Genomic DNA, 21,633 nt, shown 5'->3' with positions numbered 1-21,633 from the left:
CCTTGGCCCCAAGCTTTTTACAGCATCATACGATTGCACAAAAGGCACAATGTGTTCTTTGCATTGAACAGCTCTTGGCTGGTTGTAGTAAGGTGAGTGATTAGCATCTGACATGCTCAGGAAGATATACCATCCCAGTACTTGAGCTGCCAGAGAGCAACATTCTAGAAGCAGTTTTGTGTACTATGTAATGGGAACTTTATCCAAGTTAGGATAAAATCTCAGTGGGGAGAATAATGCATAAAAATGTTTTCTTTTCTGGAACCAAAGTAAAAGGGGTACAAAAAGACTTAACCCATTGAAGTAGAGTTTAACATTTCCCTACTTTATCTCCCTTAATTAAAAAAAAAATGAATTTAAAGTTATTTCACAACAAAGAGTTTTCCAGCTCTACTTCATCACCAAGAAGTGTTTTTCTGGAAGGAATTAAAAAAAAAAAAAAAGAAAGAAAAAAACCTCCCAGAATTTAATCTCTGAACAGTATTATCTTTCTAGTTAGAGAGCCCAGATCTTGCTTCCCCATAACCTTCCAAGTTGCAGTCTGTGTTCTGTCTATCAGAAATTCCTCCTTCCCACCCACGAGTACCCTTCTGTTGTGGGAGAAGGAGGGCCTTTCCAGTCTTTGGCCTGGGGCCAAGCCAACCCTCAAACTGTGGTTTTCTCTGAGTCTCCTTACTGAAGCATGGCTGTTTCCCACACCCAATAAAGAAGCAAAAGTCTTGTATATGTTGACCAGGTCTTGAGTGGAGGCCAGTGCTTACACAGCTCTCACATTCCCAGGACATTGACTGATGACGGTGTAGGCCCCTTCCCGGTTGTTAACCCACAAGTGCAGTGCGCTGGTATTGTGCATCCAAACCTCACCTTTCTTAGGATTTATACAGAGAGAACTTTATCTAATTCTTCTGTCCATTTATGAATGAATATCAGGACAAAACAATTCACATAATCTGTCGTTGATGGAACTGTAGGATTGGGGCCAGTATGCTATGAGAGGCCTGGGGAGGCTGATTTCTTCCAACGGTGGAAATAAATTCATTTATATATCTGCTTTTTAACATTGCCTAAGTACTTTCCTGGGTTTCTTCTTATCAAATGTGATTGCTTTAATTTCATTACACTTAGCCTTGGTTTTGGTGAAATACCTGGGAACTTGTCTACATTACTGACTCTTTAGAATTTTGGATGGTACGGAATTGTGTGCATTTCATTATCCATTCAGCATATTAGAGTATGGTTACTGAACAGCAACTGAGAACCTAGAGGCTTTTTTGCTGTATTTGGAAAGAGTATCTGCTTTTTTGCGATGCAGTACATTTATGTTATATTAAGGCTTAAACAAGCGTGACTCTTTGGTAGATTGAGGATTATATCTCAGCTCAGTTAGGATTTCATTTTGCTGCATCTAGCAGACCCCTCTCCCCGCTATGACTTACCAAGTTAGAGGGTTTTTTTCCCCCATATAATCGGAAATCTAGAGTTAGGCTTTCCTGAACTCTGTGGTACTGTCAGGAGCCCATGCTTTTCCTGTCCTTATGCTTTGCAATCCTTAGGGAGTAACTTTTACCTGGTGCTCGCTGGACATCTGTATTCTGGGTGGGAGGAAAAACAGTAAGGGGCAAAAGTTGTGTACTAACCCAGTTTGCCCCCCTCTTTAAAGAGCTTTCCTGGAAACTGCACCTGGAAATTTCTGTTTATATCTCAGAACTATGTCACATGGCTATTTCTAAGTACAGGAGAGATTGGGAAATACAGTTTTTTAGCTGGGCACACATCATTACCCAAACAAAATAAGGGCAGTATTATTAGGAAAAAGGAAAGAAGTGTTAGCATCCAGGCAAGTGACAGTCTCCTAAGCAATAAATTCTCCTAATTCCTTTTGTTATTTGAGGTAAAGACTGATCTTATCACCACAGAACATCAATATCTAAAGGCCTGCTATAAAATTTGCATCTAGGAAGATGAATTTATTTTTTATTTTTTAGATTATTTATTTATTTATTTATTTATTTGACACAGAGAGAGAGACAGCTAGAGAGGGAACACAAGCAGGGGCGAGTGGGAGAGGAAGAAGCAGGCTCCTGGCCGAGCAGGGAGCCCGATGCGGGGCTCAATCCCAGGACCCTGGGATCATGACCTGAGCCAAAGGCAGATAGATGCTTAACGACTGAGCCACCCAGGCGCCCCAAGATGAATTTATTTTTGTTTGGGATCTACTGAAGGGCTTACTTAGATTTTGTGGCTGAGTGTAAGTTGAACACAAATAATACATTAGGCCCTATTCAAAGCCCAGAGAATGGTCCTAGTACAAGATTACATCTCTGTGTGAACACAAACTTGCCTGTTTTCTTGTTATAGGAATTTGGTTGTTGCAAAAGCAAACAAACAAAAAAAGTGAGTAGTGGTTATAATACGAGTTTTGTTATTTGCATCCATGGGGTAAATGTTTATTAAGCACCTTTTATGTACAAGGCCGTCTAGGCACTGTGAGTGAAACAAAAAGTAATCAGATGTCAATCCAGCCATCTCCAGTGTGCATTGTCCAGGAGGAGAGAAAAGGACATACATCAGTGTCCATAGCACAAGGTAGAATGTACTAAATGTGATAAGGCACGTACAAATTAATTGTTACAAGCATTCAGAAGAGGAAAAGATTATTCCTGCCAGAGAGAAGTGAGTAAATATGATCTGGGGAACCTAAACACGTGTTTTCATTTTAAGAGTGTGCTTTCACAGCTAGTGAGCATCATCGTAAGTCTAGAAAAATATGTTGATAAACGCATAACCAGCTGCCAGTCATGGATCACTACAGATAGGCAGACTTGCATGTCATCCCATTCTTTGGTTCCTCAGTGAACCGAGGTGGCGGTTTGGGGAGGAATGGAGCATTTGTTGAGTGTCTACTATAAGCCTGATATTTGGTCTATTACAAGAATCCTTCATTGAATGCCTGGGCTAGATTTACATATGTGATCTTCATTTAATCCCCAATAATCCAGCAAAGTAATTCTGATTGCCTCTGAGGAAGCTAAAGGCCAGAGGAGTTCAATAACTTGAAAAGGTCACCCCGTTTATAAGTGACAGCGCCCACATTTGCACCCAGGCGCGTTTGACTGCAAAGCCATGCTATTTTCCACTTACCTGAGTCTCTGCCTTTCACTGATGACCAAATCTGGTTTTGTAGGCATATGGTAAGTGTTGAACAGTGAACTGCTTCTTCAGCCCACCCTAATAGTGAGTGCTGTACCCACCTGGTTGAAACTGGGGTGCCATTTGGATGCTTTGACTTGTATTGAGTTAATTTTGTTACCTGCTTAAATCTTAACAGAATTGGACTTTCTTTTGACCTTTGAATAATTTATTTTTGTAATAAGTAACTACATATGGATGGTACAAAATTCAAAAGGATATAAATGATACATAGTAAACAATTAGTTTCCCTCTCTCCTGGACCCCCAGCTAACCAGTTCTCTTCCATGGAGGTTACTAGTTTTTGTTTTTGTTTTTTTATATCCTTTCAGAATTGTTCTGTGCAGATACCAACCTTATGTGTATGTTTTTCTGTGTGTTTGTGTATCTGTGTGTGTTGGTGTGTGTATATGTGTGTGTGTGTGTGGTTATGCATATTCTTTTTTCATTTTACAAAAATAGGTGCTTCCTATACTCATACTGTTCTGATCTTGCTGTTTTTATTAATTTTTTTATTTGTATTTAGATGTCCCAGCAGGATTTTTTAGCAAAATAAAAACTCGGTGATCTTGAAAATATGGTTCAGTTGTCACCTTGGCAACATGTATTGAATGGATGTTCTTTACTGATGGCAGTTCCTTTACAGCATGAAAAATTGCACTCCATAAGGAATATTTTCATTTCTAAGAGCCCGTGGCTAACAATGGCTTTTCTTCTCTGCTACTCATTCAGTGAATTTGTCTATGGATGGCTGTTGTTAGAGCTCTTCAGCCCTCATTCTGATTTCTAATGTCTTCCCTAGCCTGAAGGAGGCACCTTTTTTCCCTTTCTTCCTTTCTTCCTTTCTTTATTATGAACAAAAATATTGATAGAGGCCTGAATGAGGCATCTTTCAAGCACTCTTCAATCTAGGGTCATGTGTTGGGATGTAGTGGTGAAAACAGAAACCTACGGTAGCCCTTTCCTGCCTCCCTCCCTCTAGTCGAATGTCTCCCAGAGATGTGGGGAGACCATACCCTCGGATATGGAAAAGGTGCCTGAGAGGAATGGATTTGTTTTCGAGGCTGCCTTGCTGCGCCCTTTGGTTACTTGTCCTCAGAAGGCTTGCTGGAGCAGAATCAGGCTTCCTGGGCCTTCTCCGACCATCTTAGACCTTCCCACATGTACACACTCCCCGCCACCCAGTGCCAACCTCCTGGCTTTGCCCATGGGCTTGGATCTTCCTTTGTTCCCCTTCTTTGGGTCAGAGACGGAGGTAAGCGAAGAGCTCTTCAGTTTCTCCTTTGGATGGTTTGCAGAGATGAAGAACATCTCAGTCAGACTGGTCCATTTGAAAATGCTCTGACCCTCTTCCTCTGAAATCACTTTGCCCTTTGTCAGGCCTGTGCATCAAACACATTTACTCCACACAAGACTCTTTGATCCCCCTCAGACCTGCCTAGCCCAGGACCTTTGGGCACATTTCCCTGAAATGGGACATTCCGAGGCATGAGTATAGAAGGATTGGTGAACATTTTACTAAAGCTACCCAATTTATCTTTTATGTCTTAAAAAATAAAAGTCATAAAAGACAACACTAATAAAGTCTATGTAGAAGGTGAATGTTTCCTAAGAGTGTCTGATCTTATTCCTTTAGGCCTTGCCATAAGGAAATGGCATTTCTCCCATGTCTCTTTAAATGTAGTGTCTACAGATGGAAATCAATTGCCAGAAGTCCTTTTAATAAAAAATACCTTATGTGTTTTGTCAATTTTATTCTTTTTCTCTTAGTATTATTTCACATTTAAAGCTTTTATAATGCGTGCATATTGTAAGCAGTATTAATAGTATTGAATGATCAGTAACAAAATTTGTGACCCCAAAATAATCCAATTTCTAATGAGGTAAATAAGTTCTAAAGAATTTTTTAAGCGTGTGCTTGAGAAAGCATACATTTACATCCTAACAGACATATGTTGGTGTTTGTGATATTTAGATGGTGCCCCTAAGCCTACAAATGATTTGTAGGCTTACCTTCTGAGCAAATATACCTTTGTGTTGATCTTAGATTCATTTAGCAACTAGTATTCGATAGTAATTTTACTTTGAAAGTGTTTTATTTCATTTTTTCAAAGATTTTATTTTTAAGTAATCTCTATACCCAACATGGGAGACTTGAACCTACAGCCCTGAGATCAGCTCTACCCACTGAACCAGCCAGGTGCCCGTGAAGGTGTTTTAAAATGTAAAGTCTTTTTTTTTTTTTTTTTAAGATTTTATTTATTTACTTGAGAGAGAGCTAGCAAGAGAGAGAGCACAAGTGAGAAGGAGAGGGAGAAGCAGGCTCCCCGCGGAGCAGGGAGCCCAGTGTAGAGCTCCATCGCAGGACCCCGGGATCATGACCTGAGCCGAAGGCAGCTGCTTGACCGACTGAGCCACCCAGGCGCCCCCAAAATGTAAAGTCTTATGTCACTCTTTAGGTCAGCAAGGCGTTACTATGTCAGAAAAGTTACTAACAGAACTTTTCTGTTCCGGCTTCCTCTCTCCACTGCTCACTGTACCATTACCACACCGGCTTCTTTCCACTCGTCTTCTAGAGGAGTTCACAGTTCTCCGAGTGTGCTGGAGTTGAGTCAGGCTTCAAGCCACTTTTGTTTTGTGCGTTATTTCTCATGCTTGACACCCAGTAGGAGACATTCATTAAATATTTGTTGACTGAAGGAAACAAAGGCTGAGAGAGACCAAATGCTTTTCTGATTGCCACAGGTGGAGAATACACAGTACCCAGATACCCTGATTCCTAGCCCAGTGTACTTCCAATAAGACCATCTCAACTCTATGCTTCCAGAGATTTCCCTTCTCTGAATGTGGCCCTGCACTGGCATTATTAGAGAAATTTGTCCTAAAAAATTATAGCAAATGGGTTGTAAAGGGCATCTCCATTGCCCATCTTTTTTCTTTCTCTTGTAGGCCATCTTTGGCAGCCAGACACTCTCTAACTCTAATTTGTGGACAATAAATAATGGTGCAGCTTGCAGAATTTCAAGTGCCACAGCTAGTGGCCAGAAGCCAACCACTCTGCCACAAAAAGTGGTGCCACCTCCAAGTTCTTCCTCCTCACTGGTCCCCAAGCCCCCAGCCAATCACAAACAAGTCCTCAGAAAGACGACATCCCAGAGGGCCTCCAAGTAAGTTTTCCTTAATCTTCTGTTCAGTTTCTTCTGAGTTGTATCAATTCTGTGCTAAGAGTACTCTTTATTTACGAGGCCTTCAAAATCCTTTGTTACTGAAATGTTGAAGACGGGAACCCCTGCTGGGGACTAAAAGTTAACTATGGTTCTCAGCCTGGGCTGTAAGTCAGAATCACCTGGGGAGCCAGTGAATCCTGCTGAGGTCGGGTTTATAATTTCATATAAAATTCAGTACTTCTCCCCCACCCCAACCCTTGTTTGTTGTTTACTCCTAGGCGTTTGAATGTGAAGACATTGGAATGGGATTTCATGGGGGGCGGGGGCAGTTAACTTCATTGACATTAGTCAGCACGCTCTGTAGGGCAACTTATTTCTAATACCTTTTGTAGTATGCCCATTTTACCTCAAAAAGACATTTACATGCCTGAATCAAATTTTTTCACATTCCTTCCTTCACTCTATTTCCAGCCATATTTTAGCTAACGAACCAGAAACAGACTAATAAAGAGTATTAGTTCTGACAGCCCTTCTCCATTTAAAATTGGGGAACTTTTCAAAGATGCCTGTAAGAAGCAGGCATTCCCTGATGGATAAACACCTAGAAGGGGTTTGTGTATTTCTCTTGCTCTCATTAAGGCTCTCCGTTCATTTGTCCTTCGCAAAATCAATTTTAGTTGTAAGAACGAGTCCTAGGACATGGAAAAAGCAGTTCCTCTTTTTTCCCCCTTGGACAGTGAATCAAATTCTGGATTTGGATGGAAACCAATCCCTCGTGGTTGTTTTAATTATACTGCTGCCATTATTCATTTATCCAACAAATATTTACTCAGTGCCTACTAGGTGCCAAGTGCCGTGTAGGAATACATGGCATTGTAATGACTTTACAGAACTCTCTGGAGCAGGAGGGAAGGGCAGTCGGAAGGGGGCAGGTTGTGGTCGAAGGCCAAGAGCACAGGAAGAAGGAAAGCTGTATGGCTTCTCACCCTGGCAAGAGTAGAGGTGAGTCCTTAAGGGTGCAGCCTCTGGAGCCAGACTGCCTGTGTTAACACCCTCACTCCACAGTTTACTAACTGAAGACCTTTGGCAAGTTGCAAGGTCCTGAATCTGTTAGCCTCACTTTCCACAGTTCTGAAGCGGAGATAATAAAGAGTATCTTCTTCATAGGACATTGCTAACTATTAGAGTTAATACACGTAAAGTACACAGAACAAGACCTAGCCCACAGAAGAACTCAGTGAGCCTTGGTTGCCATCATAAGCATTCCAAAACCATGCTCCCTTTCACAGGTTCGAAAAGCCCACAGTTAGGTAGGAAAATCCATGAGTCAGATATGAATGTTGAATTTGCCTGAGATGGCCCACGGTGGCCTGTGTGGCTGGCTTGTCTGCCTGGGGCGGTGGGGGGGTGGGTGGGCTCTGTCAGCAGGCAGCAGCACTGGACATTGAAGATGCCGTCCACTGCCCTGAACTCATTGCTGGCAAGAGAACTCTTCAGCCTTTAGAGATGGAATTGCAGCTCTATGGACAAACTTTCCTGCATTTTTGTGGTTTCTTCTCTCTGACAGGCAGGAGTGTGGGAAAACCGGAAACAGCTCAGCACCAAAAATGCACAGAAGGGGGGAAAAAAGCAAGATTTCTTCAGAATTTAAGAAATATAATCCAAGTATCAAAAGGCATGCTGTAAGGCGTTGTTCCAGGAAATAGTTTCCAATTTGCCTTTAAAATTCTAGCACAAGTCTCTGAAGCTAAATAAGTTAGTACTAATGGAGACCTTAACATTTCTCTCACTTATGTGTAAAATGCACAGTGTTGTGAGGGCCCCACTGTTTTTAATATTCTTCGGTCTTTCAGGAAAAGGAATAACATTGTTCTTATCTGACTCGACTCAATGACAAGTTCCCTCTAAAAAGTATTCAGATAAAGGTTTTTAAAAATCACCTTTTTATTTTATAGCAATTTCAGATTTACAGAAAGGTTGTAAAGACAGCACACATGAAAATAAGAACACCCCGTTCTCCCCGTTGGTAACATCCTGTATCACCATGGTACATTTGAAGAAAGTGCCGTACTGAAAAACTGTCATTGGTACATTATTATGAACTATAAACTCCATACTTTATTTGGATTGGTTAAGTTATTTTTAATCTAGAGAAAACTTTCATGTCCCCTGAAATTAGGATCCTTGAGTATCAGTCGATAATATTCTTATTGTTCTAAAGTAATTCATGTTCCTAGCCAGCCTAGCAAGTTACTTAACATTGATGTGACTTCATTTCCTATTTAAAATAGGGATAATAATAGTACCTGCCTCATGGGGTTATTAAGAGAAATAGATGAATTAACGTCAAGCACAAATACGGTGCCTGGTACAGAACATATGCTGAACAGGTGTTTGGCATTATACTATATCATACTTAGGTTAACACTAGGATGGCATTTCAAGAAATTTTCATGCAACTTTTTACGTTCTTCCTGCAAGATACGTTGCTTCATTTGCTGGGAGCTCATTTCAGCCTTTATTCTGGCTCAGTTCAGATTAATCAGGAACCCTCAGTTATGAGTGGTGATACTGAGTCACACTCAGGAATGCCATAGTTGCCCCAAGAGACACAACTAATGAGAAGTTGTAATGAGCTATTGACCGTGCCAGGCCCTGTGTTTTTGGGTTGAACTTCAAACTTCTCCTAGCACAGAAGTTGGCATTGGACAAATATAGAAGCAATTTCCAAGAGCATCAAAGTTTCCACATCCTAGAGGGTTGAGTTTAGAGAACAATAGAACATAAAAGATGGAATGTCGTTTGGATGTTGATGCAAAGGGAGTTGAGAATCAGAGCAGTGGGGTCCTATTTCTTTATGATAATATTCAAGTGACTTTCCCTCTAAAGGTTTCAGTTTCCCATCGGTAAAACAAAACCACTGTCCCCACTGAATAATTAACCAAAATAACTTGTTTTCTGTCTGTTCCGTTGAAAACTTTTTATGAGCACATTCGTTTTTTAATCCTGTTGCTTTACGGCCATTTCTTCATCCCCGCTTGGCCCAGAAGTTCTTTGTTGTAGTTCTCAAATTCATATACTTTTATTTCCTTTAGCTAAATCTCCTTGGTCAATTCTGTGAAGAAAACGATTTAAACTTTTTTTCCCCTTTCCATAGTGCCAAGAGCCTTGCTTGATTTTCCTCTCTAGTGTTTGCAGCATGTCATAATTTAGTACCCACTTCAGATCCTCCTTTTACAACTATTTGTGGTATTTCTCCCAAACAGCTGAACCAAGAGGAATGACAGGCTAGGAGCAACTACATGCCTATGAACTGTGCCTTCCTTGTAAATGACCTTTTTCTCAGAGCCAGAATCGTACTCTCCAGGAAATAAAGAGAAAGAAACCTGAGGAGATTAAAGTTTGCCAGGGACATGGGCAAAACTCATGGACTAGCCATGACTGGGAAGGGCAGAGTCAAAGCTGTGGTACCTGGGGCTTCTCTGAAGAAAGAAAACTGCGAAAGAAACCCCAGACTTAACTAAAGTGCTTTTCTTTAAATAGCTAGGATTACCTTTCCTTGCCCAAGTTGTACGATATTCTGCATCAGAGTGACCTTGGTGGAAATTGAAGGTAACTTCTGTGTCAGCACCCAGGACAGTGGTGTTTGTTAATGGCTGCTGGGCATCAGGAAGGGAGGAGGGTGGCCAGGAGCCCAGTAGCATGGGGAGACTAGTACCAGTTCATGGGACCTGAATATGTGTTGATATGAGCAATATGATGAAAGATGCTCAGAGATTAAGGTCAGACAGATATAAAAGTGAGGATCAGGTTTAAAAAATATGCTCTATCTTTTTAACATATGAGTCATTAACGTGAGGCAAAGTGATCAGGAGTTCTAACGTTCCAAAAGTAGGTTCTTGATGTGAGGATCCAAGGAGTCATATTGTAGCCAACCATCTTCTGGCAGTCTTTCAGCCTTTTTTATTATGTGTAGTTTCAAGAAATACGATAAAATCTGTGGCATATCCATCCTTAAATACAGGATTCTCTAAATTACGTATTTCCAAAATATATAATGATAGACTTTTAGTGCTGAAAGATAAAAGACTGCAGGCATAGTGAAAGGCTGTGAGTGGAGCAAGGTCCACGGGTGGTCAGTGGCAGAGCCAAAGCCGAATCTGGGTCACCTGTGCTAACCCCAGACTCTTCCCAATAGACCACTGATTTCAAAGGCCCCCCACCAACCTGTTCAGATCCATTATGTACAGCAAATGACAGGTTAATCATCCTAAAATACTGCCTCAGGGAAAATGCAATGTAAACACTTAAGAGCACGCTCCCTTCTCTTTCCACACCAGTTTTACTACTTAAGTGGCCACTGAAATACTCAAAAGGGGAAGAATTATTGTCACTCTCCAACTGAAGTGTTGGGAGAACTTCCGTTAGATGTAGCACAAGAAGAATTGAATTGAACAATACTGAAGGCTTTTATATACTTCCTTCCTGTGAGAATGAAGTCTAGGAAATGACTGGGAGACCTGGAATATACCAGACAACACCCTGTCACTCTAAGGGGAAGGGTCTGGAAGTACAAAGAAGGGGTGGGGGGGGGCTAGTCAAGAGGTCTGCCACTTAGACTCTTTCCTCTATCAGCCCTCAGCATTTGGACCTCAGTGGTGGCGTTAGGAGATCTTAGGGTTTTGCTTTTGGCATGGTTGATGACATTGGTCAGAGAACTGGGTGCTAGTAACCACACCGAACCAGAAGTTGCTGCTGGCATGTGTATGGTCCAGTGAGGAGAAGAAGTACATGAGAGTCATGGAATGATGGGTCTTCCTTTGGTGATTCATACTTGGGTAATTTAAATTAAAATCTTACTTCTCATCCCTGCCACTGGGATGTAAAAACAGTTGTTAAAATGATAATATAACTGGGGCATTTGGTAATATAATGGGTGGCTCAGTCAGTTAAGTGTCTGCCTTCGGCTCAGGTCCTGATCCCAGGGTCCTGGGATTGAGCCCCGTGTTGGGCTCTCTGCTCAGCAGGGAGCCTGCTTCTCCCTCTCTTCCCCGCTCTTGCTCTCTGTTGCTATCTCTTTCACTGTCTCTGTCTCTCTCTCAAATAAATAAATGAAATCTTGTTTTAAAAAATGGTAATATAACTGTTGGATATTTCCCATCTCTCACTTTTCTTTCTTATCTGAGTAGGAAAATCTTTTTAAAATATTTGGGCAGGATCTTACGGATTTTATAGAATCCAAATCAGTTCCTCCATGATCATAAGTCTTTAATGGCAAACTTAGACTTTCCTCTCTGAGGATGAGCAAATATTTAAAAATCTTGGGGTCTAGGAATAGATGGTATAGCTTAAAAGAAAGCTCAATGAAGAAGACTCAGGGGAGCTGCCAACCTCTGAAATAAGTTCAAGCAAGCAAGAAGACAACATTTTAGAAAATACTTAATGTGTATTCTTGACAAAATTTGAGCATAGAGCACATTGATGTGTAGTGCTTAAAAAAGCTATCTCATGTAGAGAGTAGGTAGTCTGTGGTCAGGGAGAAAATGAGAAATACCTAAGTGAAAAACTGGGTTAAACACGATTATTGGGCACTGCAGAAAATTGAATTAGTGAAATAGAGGACAGATTTAAAAAATTCTTTCAAAATTCTGAGGACAAAGTATATATAGATAAAAATGTTGACAAAAGGTGGATTCACCCTAAGATAATGCATTCCAGAAAGGGAATAGAAGTAATAGTCATTATTACCAGCAAAACAGACCTAACATAAGGACATGAAGGGTTTTGAACAATATAATTAATGAGATTAAATTAATAGATACACAGTTTTGTGCCCTGCAGAGCTCCCACGGAATATTTTTCAAAACTAGAACATTTCCATTAAAGCCTCAAAAAGTAGCAATTATGATACAGAATTATATCATTCTTTGACCATTTTACAATAAAATGAAATATTAAAAGTCTGGACAGAATGCCTGAGTAATTTGGGAATTTTTAAACATTCTTTTAAGTAACTTGGATCAGAATGATATTGCAAACTATATTGAAAGTAAGAATTATACACATCAGAACAAGACAAGATGCCTACTTTTACCACTTTAATTCAACATAGTATTGGAAATCTCAAACAGAGCAGTTAGGCAAGAAAATGAAATAAAACACATACGAATTGGAAAGGAAGAAGTAAAACTATCACGATATGCAGATGATTTGATATTATATATAGAAAATACATAATGTTTTCTAAAGACTCCACCAAAAACTGTTAGAACTAGTATATGAATTCAGTAAAGTTTCAAGATACAAGATCAATATACAAAATCAGTTGCATTTCAATACACTAACAACAGACCATCAGAAAGAGAAATTAAGAAAACAGTCCTGTTTATAATTGCATCAAAAAGAATAAAATACCTAGAAATAAATTTAACCAAGGAGGTGAAAGATCTATACACTGAACTCTGTAAGACATTTGTGAAAGAAATTGAAGAAGACACAAAAATAAATAGATATTCTATGTTCATGGTTTGGAAGAATTAATATTGTCAAGATGTAAATACTACACAAGGCAATCTACAGATACAGTGTAATCCATATCAAAATGAAAAGGTAACCTGTCAGTTGGGATAAAATAATTGCAAATCATATATCTGACAAGTGGTTAATATCCAAAATATCTGAAGAACTCATACAACTCAGTAGCAAGAACAAACAATCCAATTAAAAATGGCAGGAGAACCAAATAGACATTTTTCCAAAGACATAGAAATGGCTAACAGGTACATGGAAAGGTGCTCAACATTACTAATCATCGGGGAAAGGCAGATCAAAACCGCAAGGAGATATCACCTCACACCTGTCATCAGAAAGATAAGAGATAAGTGTTGGCAAGGATGTGTGCTGTTGGTAGGAATGTAAATTGGTGCAGCCACTATAAAAAACAGTATGAAGGTTCCTCAAAAGACCAAAAATAGAGCTATCATATGATTCAGAATCCCACTTCTGGATATACATCCGAAGGAAGTGAAAACAGGATATTGAAAAGATATCTGCACTCCCATGTTCATTGCAGCATTATTCACAATAGCCAAGATAGGGAAACAACCTCTGTGTCCATCAGTGGATGAATGGATAAAGAAGATGTGTACACACACACACACACACACACACACACACACACACACACTAGAATATTACTGAGCCATGAGAAAGAAGGAAATCCTGCCATTTGTGACAACATGAATGGACTTGGGGGGAATTAAGCTAAGTGAAGTAAGTGAGGCAGAAAAAGACAAATACTGCATTGGTATCACTTAAATGTGGAGTTGGAAAAAAAAAAAAAAAGTCAAACTCATATAAACCAAGTAGGAAAGTGGTTGCCAGGAGCTGGGGGGTGGGGAAAACAGGGAGAGTTTGGTGAAGGGTACAAACTTTCAGCTATAGATGATCTGAGGATCTAATGTAAAATGTGGTGACTATGGTTTATGACACTGTATTGTATAATTAAAATTTGCTAAGAGAGTAGAACTTAAATCTTTTCACCAAATAAGTTGTGATGGATGCGTTACATAACTAGAAGGAGGGGGATCCTTTCACAATGTATATGTATGTCAAATCACTACAATATATACTCTAAATATCTTACAATTTTATGTCAGTTATACCTCAGTTAAGCTGAAATATTTTTTAAAAATAATAAAAACTATCAAAACTTATATTTGAAATATAGTCAAAGATATACTCAAAAGTAAGTTCATAATCTTAGTTATTTTCATTGTTATAGTGTAGGAAGATTGAAAAGAAATTAACCAAGATATAAATGGCAGATTGGCTTCAACTGATATATTGGCTTCAGCTGATTATCTAGAGTGTCTTGTTGACATGAATTAATAGCACTTCTCTGAGCCCGGCAAGAAAGAGTGCTTTGATAGATTAGTAATGTCTGCTGCAGACAGGGAATATGAGTAGTGAATATGCACACCACATATTTGTCATACCTGAACTAAGGTTTCCTTTCTTGAAGTTAGAAAAGGGTCAGTAAAACAAAACAAAGAAAAACAGATCAAAGGAAATGAAGAAAAGGAATATAAAGTGAAAAGCAATAAAAAGTTAAATTCAAAACCTTATTTAGTTTGGGGTAGGGGGACAGGGAAGGAGAAAATAAATATAGCTCTGCCAGAAAAAGAATATAATTAAAAATAAGGTTTTAAAAGTAGATGCAGGGTTGGGGTGCCTGGGTGGCACAGTCAGTTAAGCATCTGACCCTTGGTTTGGGCTCAGGTCGTGATCTCAGGGTTGTAAGATCAAGCCCCGTGTTGGGCTCCACACACAGCACAAAGTCAGCTGAAGATTCTCTCTCCCTCTCTTTCCATCCCTCTCTTGATCAAATAAATACATCTTTAAAAAAGAATAGAAGTAGATATAGGGGAGACTAAAAAATTTTGAGAACACTGCATAATTGGATGCTACTAAATTTTTAAAACTGGATGAAAGTGTTTTCAAATATTTTCAAAATTTCAAAAATATTAACTATCAAAATTGGTTCTTGAATAAAAGGAACACCCAAGTAGAACAAGGTAGAAATCTTGGTAGAAACTATCCAATTTTTTTTATTATTTATTTATTTGAGAGAGAGAGAGAGAGAGAGAGAGAGAGCACATGATAGGGGGAGGGTCAGAGGGAGAAGCAGACTCCCTGCTGAGCAGGGAGCCTGATGCGGGACTAGATCCGGGGACTCCAGGATCATGACCTGAGCTGAAGGCAGTCGCTTAACCAACTGAGCCACCCAGGTGCCCTATCCAATTTTGTTCTTAAAGAAATTTGTTCTTAAAGAAATCGGGTACGGGCACCTGGGTGGCTCAGTTGGTTAAGCGACTGCCTTCGGCTCAGGTCATGATCCTGGAGTCCCTGGATCGAGTTCCACATTCGGGCTCCCTGCTTCGCCCTCTGACCATCCCCCCTCTCATGTGCTCTCTGTCTCTCATTCTCTCTCTCTCAAATAAATAAATAAAAAATCTTTAAAAAAAAGAAAGAAAGAAAGAAAGAAAGAAATTGGGTACATGAGTAGGCCTAGGAAGCAATTTGAAATAATCATGTCTAAAATAGTTCTTTGAGTCTTTTTTCCAGAATCTTTGGAGGCTTCCAGGTGCCTACAAGATAAAGTTGAGAGTCCTTACTCTGACATTAAAGCCTTCTGCAATATGTCCTCTATGCTGTCTGTAGCCTTCCCTACACCGTCTTACAGTCTGCTCCACATACATGCTTCCATTTGTTGTTCCTCAATGCTCATGTTATCCCCTCTTCCTTGTGTCCTTTGCCCTCTTGAATCTAAGTCCTGTGTTTTATTCACCTTGTGCCCTTTGCCCTCTTGAATCTAAGTCCTATGTTTTATTCAAGATCAGGTTTTAATTTATCACCTTCATGCAGCTTTGCCAAGTGCCTCAGCCAACTCTACCTTCTACCTCCTTGTCTGAGTTTTACTTTTTATATGTGTTCTTCTTCCCATAAGTCTCTAGGGACAGATATCTTGTCTTTACCCTTTTATCACACATATATTGAATGCCCATTGTGCTGGGCATTGCTCTATTGGTGATTAGACCAGTGGACAGGACAGATACAAGGCCAGTTTCCATGAATTTTATTTTTAGGAGAGGAGAGAGAAATGTATTCCTCAGCTCCTGAGCTAGCTTCTATTCATGATGAGTTCTCAGGCAGTGGTGGGAGAGGAGGCAGTGGTGAAGATGGAGATGTGCTAGAGGTGGTGGTCGAAGTGGTGGTGGTGATGCAGGATTGTGTATCAGGCTGTATGTGTCAGGGATCACCAAATAGCAATGATCTCATCAGTAATTATACCATGTAGAGTAGTAGTGTACGGGAGGCAGGAGAGCACAATACTTCTAATTAAATTTGAATCCTGGCTCCTTCATTCAGTTGACTGTTATTTGGGGCTACCTCTAAGCCTCTGTTTCATTATCTGTAAAATATTACCTACATCATGGAGTGGTTCTTAGGGTTAAATGAGATAAATAAAGAAATAAATGTCCTCAGCTAAAAAAATTCATCCCATGTACCAAAATGAATGCACATCTTTCTATTTTTTTAATTTTATTTTATTATGTTAATCACCATACATTACATCATTAGTTTTTGATGTAGTGTTCCATGATTCATTGTTTGCATATAACACCCAGTGCTCCATTCAATACATGCCCTCTTTAATACCCATCACCAGGCTAACCCCTCCCTTCACCCCCTCCCCTCTAGAACCCTCAGTTTGTTTCTCAGAGTCCATAGTCTCTCATGGTTCATCTCCCCATCCGATTCTCCCCCTTCATTTTTCCCTTCCTGCTATCTTCTTCCTTTTTTAACATATAATGTATTATTTGTTTCAGAGGTACAGGTCTGTGATTCAACAGTCTTATACAATTCACGGTGCTCACCATAGCGCATACCCTCCCCAATGTCTATCACCCAGCCACTCCCATCCCTCCCACCCCCCACCACTCCAGCAACCCTCAGTTTCTTTCCTGAGATTAAGAATTCCTCATATGAGTGAGATCATATGATACATGTCTTTCTCTGATTGACTTATTTTGCTTAGCATAATACCTCTAGTTCCATCCACGTCGTTGCAAATGGCAAGATTTCGTGTTTTTTTGATGGCTGCATAATATTCCATTGTGTGTGTGTGTGTGTGTGTGTGTATGTGTATATATATATACACCCCCCACATCTTCTTTATCCATTCATTTGTTGATGGACATCTTGGCTCTTTCCATAGTTTGGCTATCTAGACACATCAGAGTGAAACTGCAGAACGCTGAGCGTAAAGGGAAGACTTACATACTACTTGAAAGAAAATTCACAAAGGAACCCAGAATACTGGCATTCTTTTCTTCAGCAATAATAGGTAGCAGAAGACAAGAGCCAATAGCTTCAGAGTGTTGGGGTAAATAACTTTCAGTCTAGAATTTTATACCCAGCTAAACTGTCATTCAAGAGAAAAGCCAAAATACAAATAATTTGAGATATTCAAAGTCTAAGAGTATGCCACCCGTGACCTTCACTGAAAGAATGAATTAAGGCTGGATAGGATAAAAGTGAGCACAGAAGTGGTGGATAACATGAAGGCAGTGACATGCAAACCTTTTATTAAATGATAATAAGTGTTAATGACTAAAAACATAATTGTTGGTATTTCAAAAAACTAAAATGTGTTTAAGACAAGGACAAGATTGAGGGACAAGGGGATTCAGTGGATAGTGAAAATAATAGTTCTAAGGGCAAGACAGAAATATTGAAGGAAAAAAGTAGAAAAAAAAGCTAAATTTTACACTTAGAAAAAAACAGCTAAATGATTGATATACAATGTGTAGCTTTTAAACCAACAGAGGGAGACAGAAGAGAATGTAGAGTGGAAGGCAGGAAAAGAAAACAAAAAAGCAAAGAAAAAGGATGGTAAGTAGAAAACAAAAGCTAAGATAGTAGAAATAAATCCAATTATATGAGTAGTCACAGTAAGTATTAACAGGATTATACTCTTCTATTGAAAGGTAGATTATAAAATTGCATTTTTAAGCATGTTCAGTTACAGCCTGCTTCAAAGAGAGATACCTAAAGTAAAATCTCACAGTGCAAAGGATGAGAAGAAGGTAAACCATATAATACTAATTAGAAGGCACATGAGTATAGCAGTAGATAAAATAGAATTAAGCAAAAAGCACTATAGGAATAAAGAAAAGCACTGGTATGCAGTTAACATCATAAATTTTAAAATATATAAATTAAATGCTGGCAACAATATAAGGAAAAATTGAAAAATTATCAGTTGTAGTGGGTGATTTATTTAAATCTTCCATCAGTAACTGATAGGTCCTTCAAACAAATTTCTGAGGATTTGTAATATTTGAGATGCAGAGTAACAGTTTGATAAGTGGCTTTTCATCTTTTTCTGACCACCGCTTATAATAAAAAAATAAATTTTATATGCAACATAGTAAAAATATATTATGTATGTGAAACAGAAGTTTCACAAAATACTATTTCCTATTCTTTTTTTTTTTAAAAAACCCAATGTATTTATTTAATATATTTGTCACAAGGGCTCAACCAGAGACTTAATTTAAAAAACAGAAACAAAACAAAAATGACACCACAGCTTAAGATACAGAGTCCTAGACAGAAATGAAGAGAAAGACTATCTAAGGAGAAAATAAAAAGACAACACAAAGAGAGAGGCTGGACAGTCAGGGATCTTGGCTGGAGACCTGCTTTGAGTAGGTTTCTTGCAGATACTTCTTAAAGGCTGTGGGGTTTTTCCAGAGCTCGGCAGCATGCGTGTTCAAAGGACTATCAATGTTTGGTTCTCCTAGCAGGCTCTGGATGGACAGCAGGATGGTCCTGACATCATACAGGGCAGACCACTTGTCCTTCAGGATGTCCAGGCAGATATTTCCCTGGGTGTCCACGTTGGGGTGGTAGCAGGGTGTGAGGAACTTCACCGTGGGCGCGTTGTAAGGGTAGCCACTGGGGAACTCCAGCGAGAGCTCGGCTCCCTTGCGGGCGGCGGCGACGCTGGCGGCAGCTGGGTCACGGTTCTGGGAGGCCATCCCAGGCGGTGCGGGTATTTCCTATTCTTTTAAAAATGCTGATGGGGTCCCCTAAATTGATTTTACAACCCCCTTATGAGTCACAACTCATAATCTGAAAAACAAAAGCTATGCATAGACTCCTGCATCCAAAAGGGAGAATATATTTTCTCTTCAACTATGTGTTTACAAAAATTCAACACATACTATCACAAATGAAGGCTCCATACATTTCAAAAAAGCCCGTATCAAACTGTTCACACTTTTTAACAATAAATACTCTTTAATTAGGGAAAATCAGAAGGTAATTTTTTTAAAAACGCTCATGTGTTTGAAAATTTTTAAAAATACAGTACATAATACCCATGTGTTAGAGAGGTAATCTTAATAAAAATCATAAAACACTTAGAACTGGATGCCTATGGAAAGTGCTGTAACTTTATTAAAAAGACAAGAAGGACGGGGTGCCTGGGTGGCTCAGTCGGTTAAGCATCTGCCTTCAGATCAGGTCATGATCCCAGCGTTCTGGGATCGAGCCCCACATCGGGCTCCCCGCTGAGCTTCTTCCTCTCCTTCTACTGCTTACCCCCACTCATGCCCTTTCTCTCTCTCTCTCTCTCTCTCCTCTCTCTCAAAGGAATAAAATCTCTAAAAAAAAAAAAAAAAAGACAAGAAGGATTGAAAATAAGTGAGATAATCATTTAACTTGAAAAAACGTAAAAGGAACAACAGTAAATTAAAATCAAAATAGTAAAAATACAGAAAGCACCTACAACAACCAACATGTGGGAGAACAGGAGAGAACAGTGCCTCCAGCAGTGTCTGGCACATGGTAGATGCTCATTCAGTACTTGGTGAAGGAACGAATGAAACTGACAATAAACCACAGAGGGGATCACCTCTGGAGAGACTAATACAGTAAATTAAAAAAAAGAAAAGACCCACAGAGATAATATTAGGAATAAAAAGGAATATAGCAGCAAATATAATGGGTTATGGCTTAGATAACGTGTAGTATATTTATAGGATGGAGTCTTGTGCGCCACTACTGCACAGAAGTTGACCTCACGAAATGTTTCTTGAATTGGTTCTGGAAGCAGACCCAAATTAATAATGTTCTACTTGTTACTTGCTAAGGATTAGCATATTAGCTTCTGTTTGTACAACACATATATAACCCCTGGCCTGACAGGTAAAAGGAAGCAGCACATATACGCTGTGTTCATGTAGGTTGTGAAAAACGTAAGATGATTCATCTGTGAGCAAATGTTTGCTAAAAAAAAGTCAGAGTACACGTTCCTTTTGGAATTAGTTCTTTAACCTAACTTTCACCTTGAGATTTCTTCTCTCCTTTGGGAATTGGAAGAGGTTGGTTGGCACCAGTGTTTTATAAAAATGATCAAGTTTGGGGTTTCTTTTCAGGACCTTCACAAATGCCCCCATGCCTGCGTGCCACAGCCCTAGCAAGGTCAGCATTTCTAGCTCTCCTCTGCCTGCGAAATCATGAGCATTTTTCTTTCACGGGTCCTTCCTTCTATAGAAAGGTCATCCCTGATGTGGTGGCACAGATCCAGGATAAACTTTTACAAAACCATTGGAACAGAAAACGAGTACCTCTGTGTTAGAGATGTGGAAAGCCTTGAAAAGAACCCGAAGAGAAACAATATAGCACCAAACTACAGTCAGTCTTGTGAAGTAATGAACAAAACAGATCTTAAAGAAAGGATATCACTTTCAGAAAAGTTTCCACTGATCAAAATAATGGGCAAAAAAAAAAAAAAAAGAAAACCCAGAGGAAACCACAAATAAAAGAAATAAAGATCCACAGAAAAGCATGTCAGGAGCCTTACCAGCAAAATGGATAGTAGGGATTTTGCTTAGTAGGACCCTCCCTGATGGGTGATGATATGTCATATAGACCAGCTGGATAGTGGGCTTCCGATGCCAGTGGAATTCCTAGCCAGCTCTCTAATCAGCATATATTCTCAAAGTAGAGACTAGCACTAGAAGAAATCGTTCAATAATAAATGTAGACAATACTTCTGCTTGTAGAGGTGGTATTTATTTGTAATGCATTGCTGAACAGTTTCTTTGAAAGGCCCAGAGAGGCTGTTCTCCCTTACTCAAAGTCAGGCCTTTTCTTGGACTTCAGGAAAATGCAAGAGATCAAAGGAGTAGGCAGAGTGAAGGAAGTAAATTGATTTCTGGGTTAGAAAGTGAATACTTAAAGAAACTTTTCAGGTACTAGCCATGAATCTGTCCAAAGGAAAGATCCTGCCTTAGTTGAAAAGAGCATGTCATTATTAGTGGAATTCTTCTAATTAGACTTCTTCATTGCTGTAATACCTACTACTAAGGCCACGTGTCTTATGTCAGCACTGAAGCAGCTCAGTTCACCAGGAAGCCTGCCCTTTAGTGGCTTTTGATAATTACACAGTTCGTTCTGTGGAGACAGGTCTGAACTAAGCTGAGCACCACAGCTGAGACAGTAGGAAGCCTCAAACTCTCGACCTTGGGCTATATCTCAGGCTCCTGCATCTCCCGGAACCTGCACCACTTCCAAGAAGAGCAGTTAAGGAACACCATGGGACTACGTAGTCACATCTAGCACTCTTCTTGGTTTAAACTCTAACTTTTGTATAGTATAAAATTAATGGCACTTTTCTTGTCCCATCTTTTCAGTATTCCTC

At 39.6% G+C, this 21,633-nt stretch overlaps 2 protein-coding genes across 25 annotated transcripts in view; one reads left to right on the top strand and one right to left on the bottom strand.

The window, feature by feature from the left end:
- Positions 1-21,633, top strand: part of TTLL5 (tubulin tyrosine ligase like 5) — a 276,731-nt gene that overhangs the window by 198,951 nt on the left and 56,147 nt on the right. For 17 of the 24 annotated variants that reach the window (XR_003515953.2, XR_003515950.2, XR_003515947.2 and 14 more), the window contains one exon: positions 6,139-6,356. The exons of the other annotated variants lie outside the window; for them this stretch is intronic. Coding sequence is in view for 12 of the 17 variants with exons in the window: in XM_027572082.2 (XP_027427883.2) it covers positions 6,139-6,356 (218 nt within the window). In the remaining 5 variants the exon portion in view is untranslated. The remainder of the gene's footprint in view (positions 1-6,138; positions 6,357-21,633) is intronic. 24 annotated transcript variants of the gene reach the window in all.
- LOC113908695 (ubiquitin-conjugating enzyme E2 C-like) lies at positions 18,431-18,964 on the bottom strand. Its single transcript, XM_035728227.1, has one exon. The coding sequence runs from the start codon at positions 18,962-18,964 to the stop codon at positions 18,602-18,604; it is 363 nt and encodes a 120-aa protein (XP_035584120.1). The 3' UTR covers positions 18,431-18,601.

Source organism: Zalophus californianus, chromosome 6 (assembly GCF_009762305.2).
Source record: "Zalophus californianus isolate mZalCal1 chromosome 6, mZalCal1.pri.v2, whole genome shotgun sequence".
Lineage (NCBI taxonomy): Eukaryota > Metazoa > Chordata > Mammalia > Carnivora > Otariidae > Zalophus > Zalophus californianus.
The sequence above is the reverse complement of the archived record's forward strand: the minus strand, read 5'-3'. Positions and strand labels throughout refer to the sequence as shown.

What these genes read in the sequence shown, in the direction of transcription:
- LOC113908695 (XM_035728227.1), bottom strand. Translation starts at nt 18,964, where the DNA reads ATGGCCTCCCAGAACCGTGACCCAGCTGCCGCCAGCGTCGCCGCCGCC.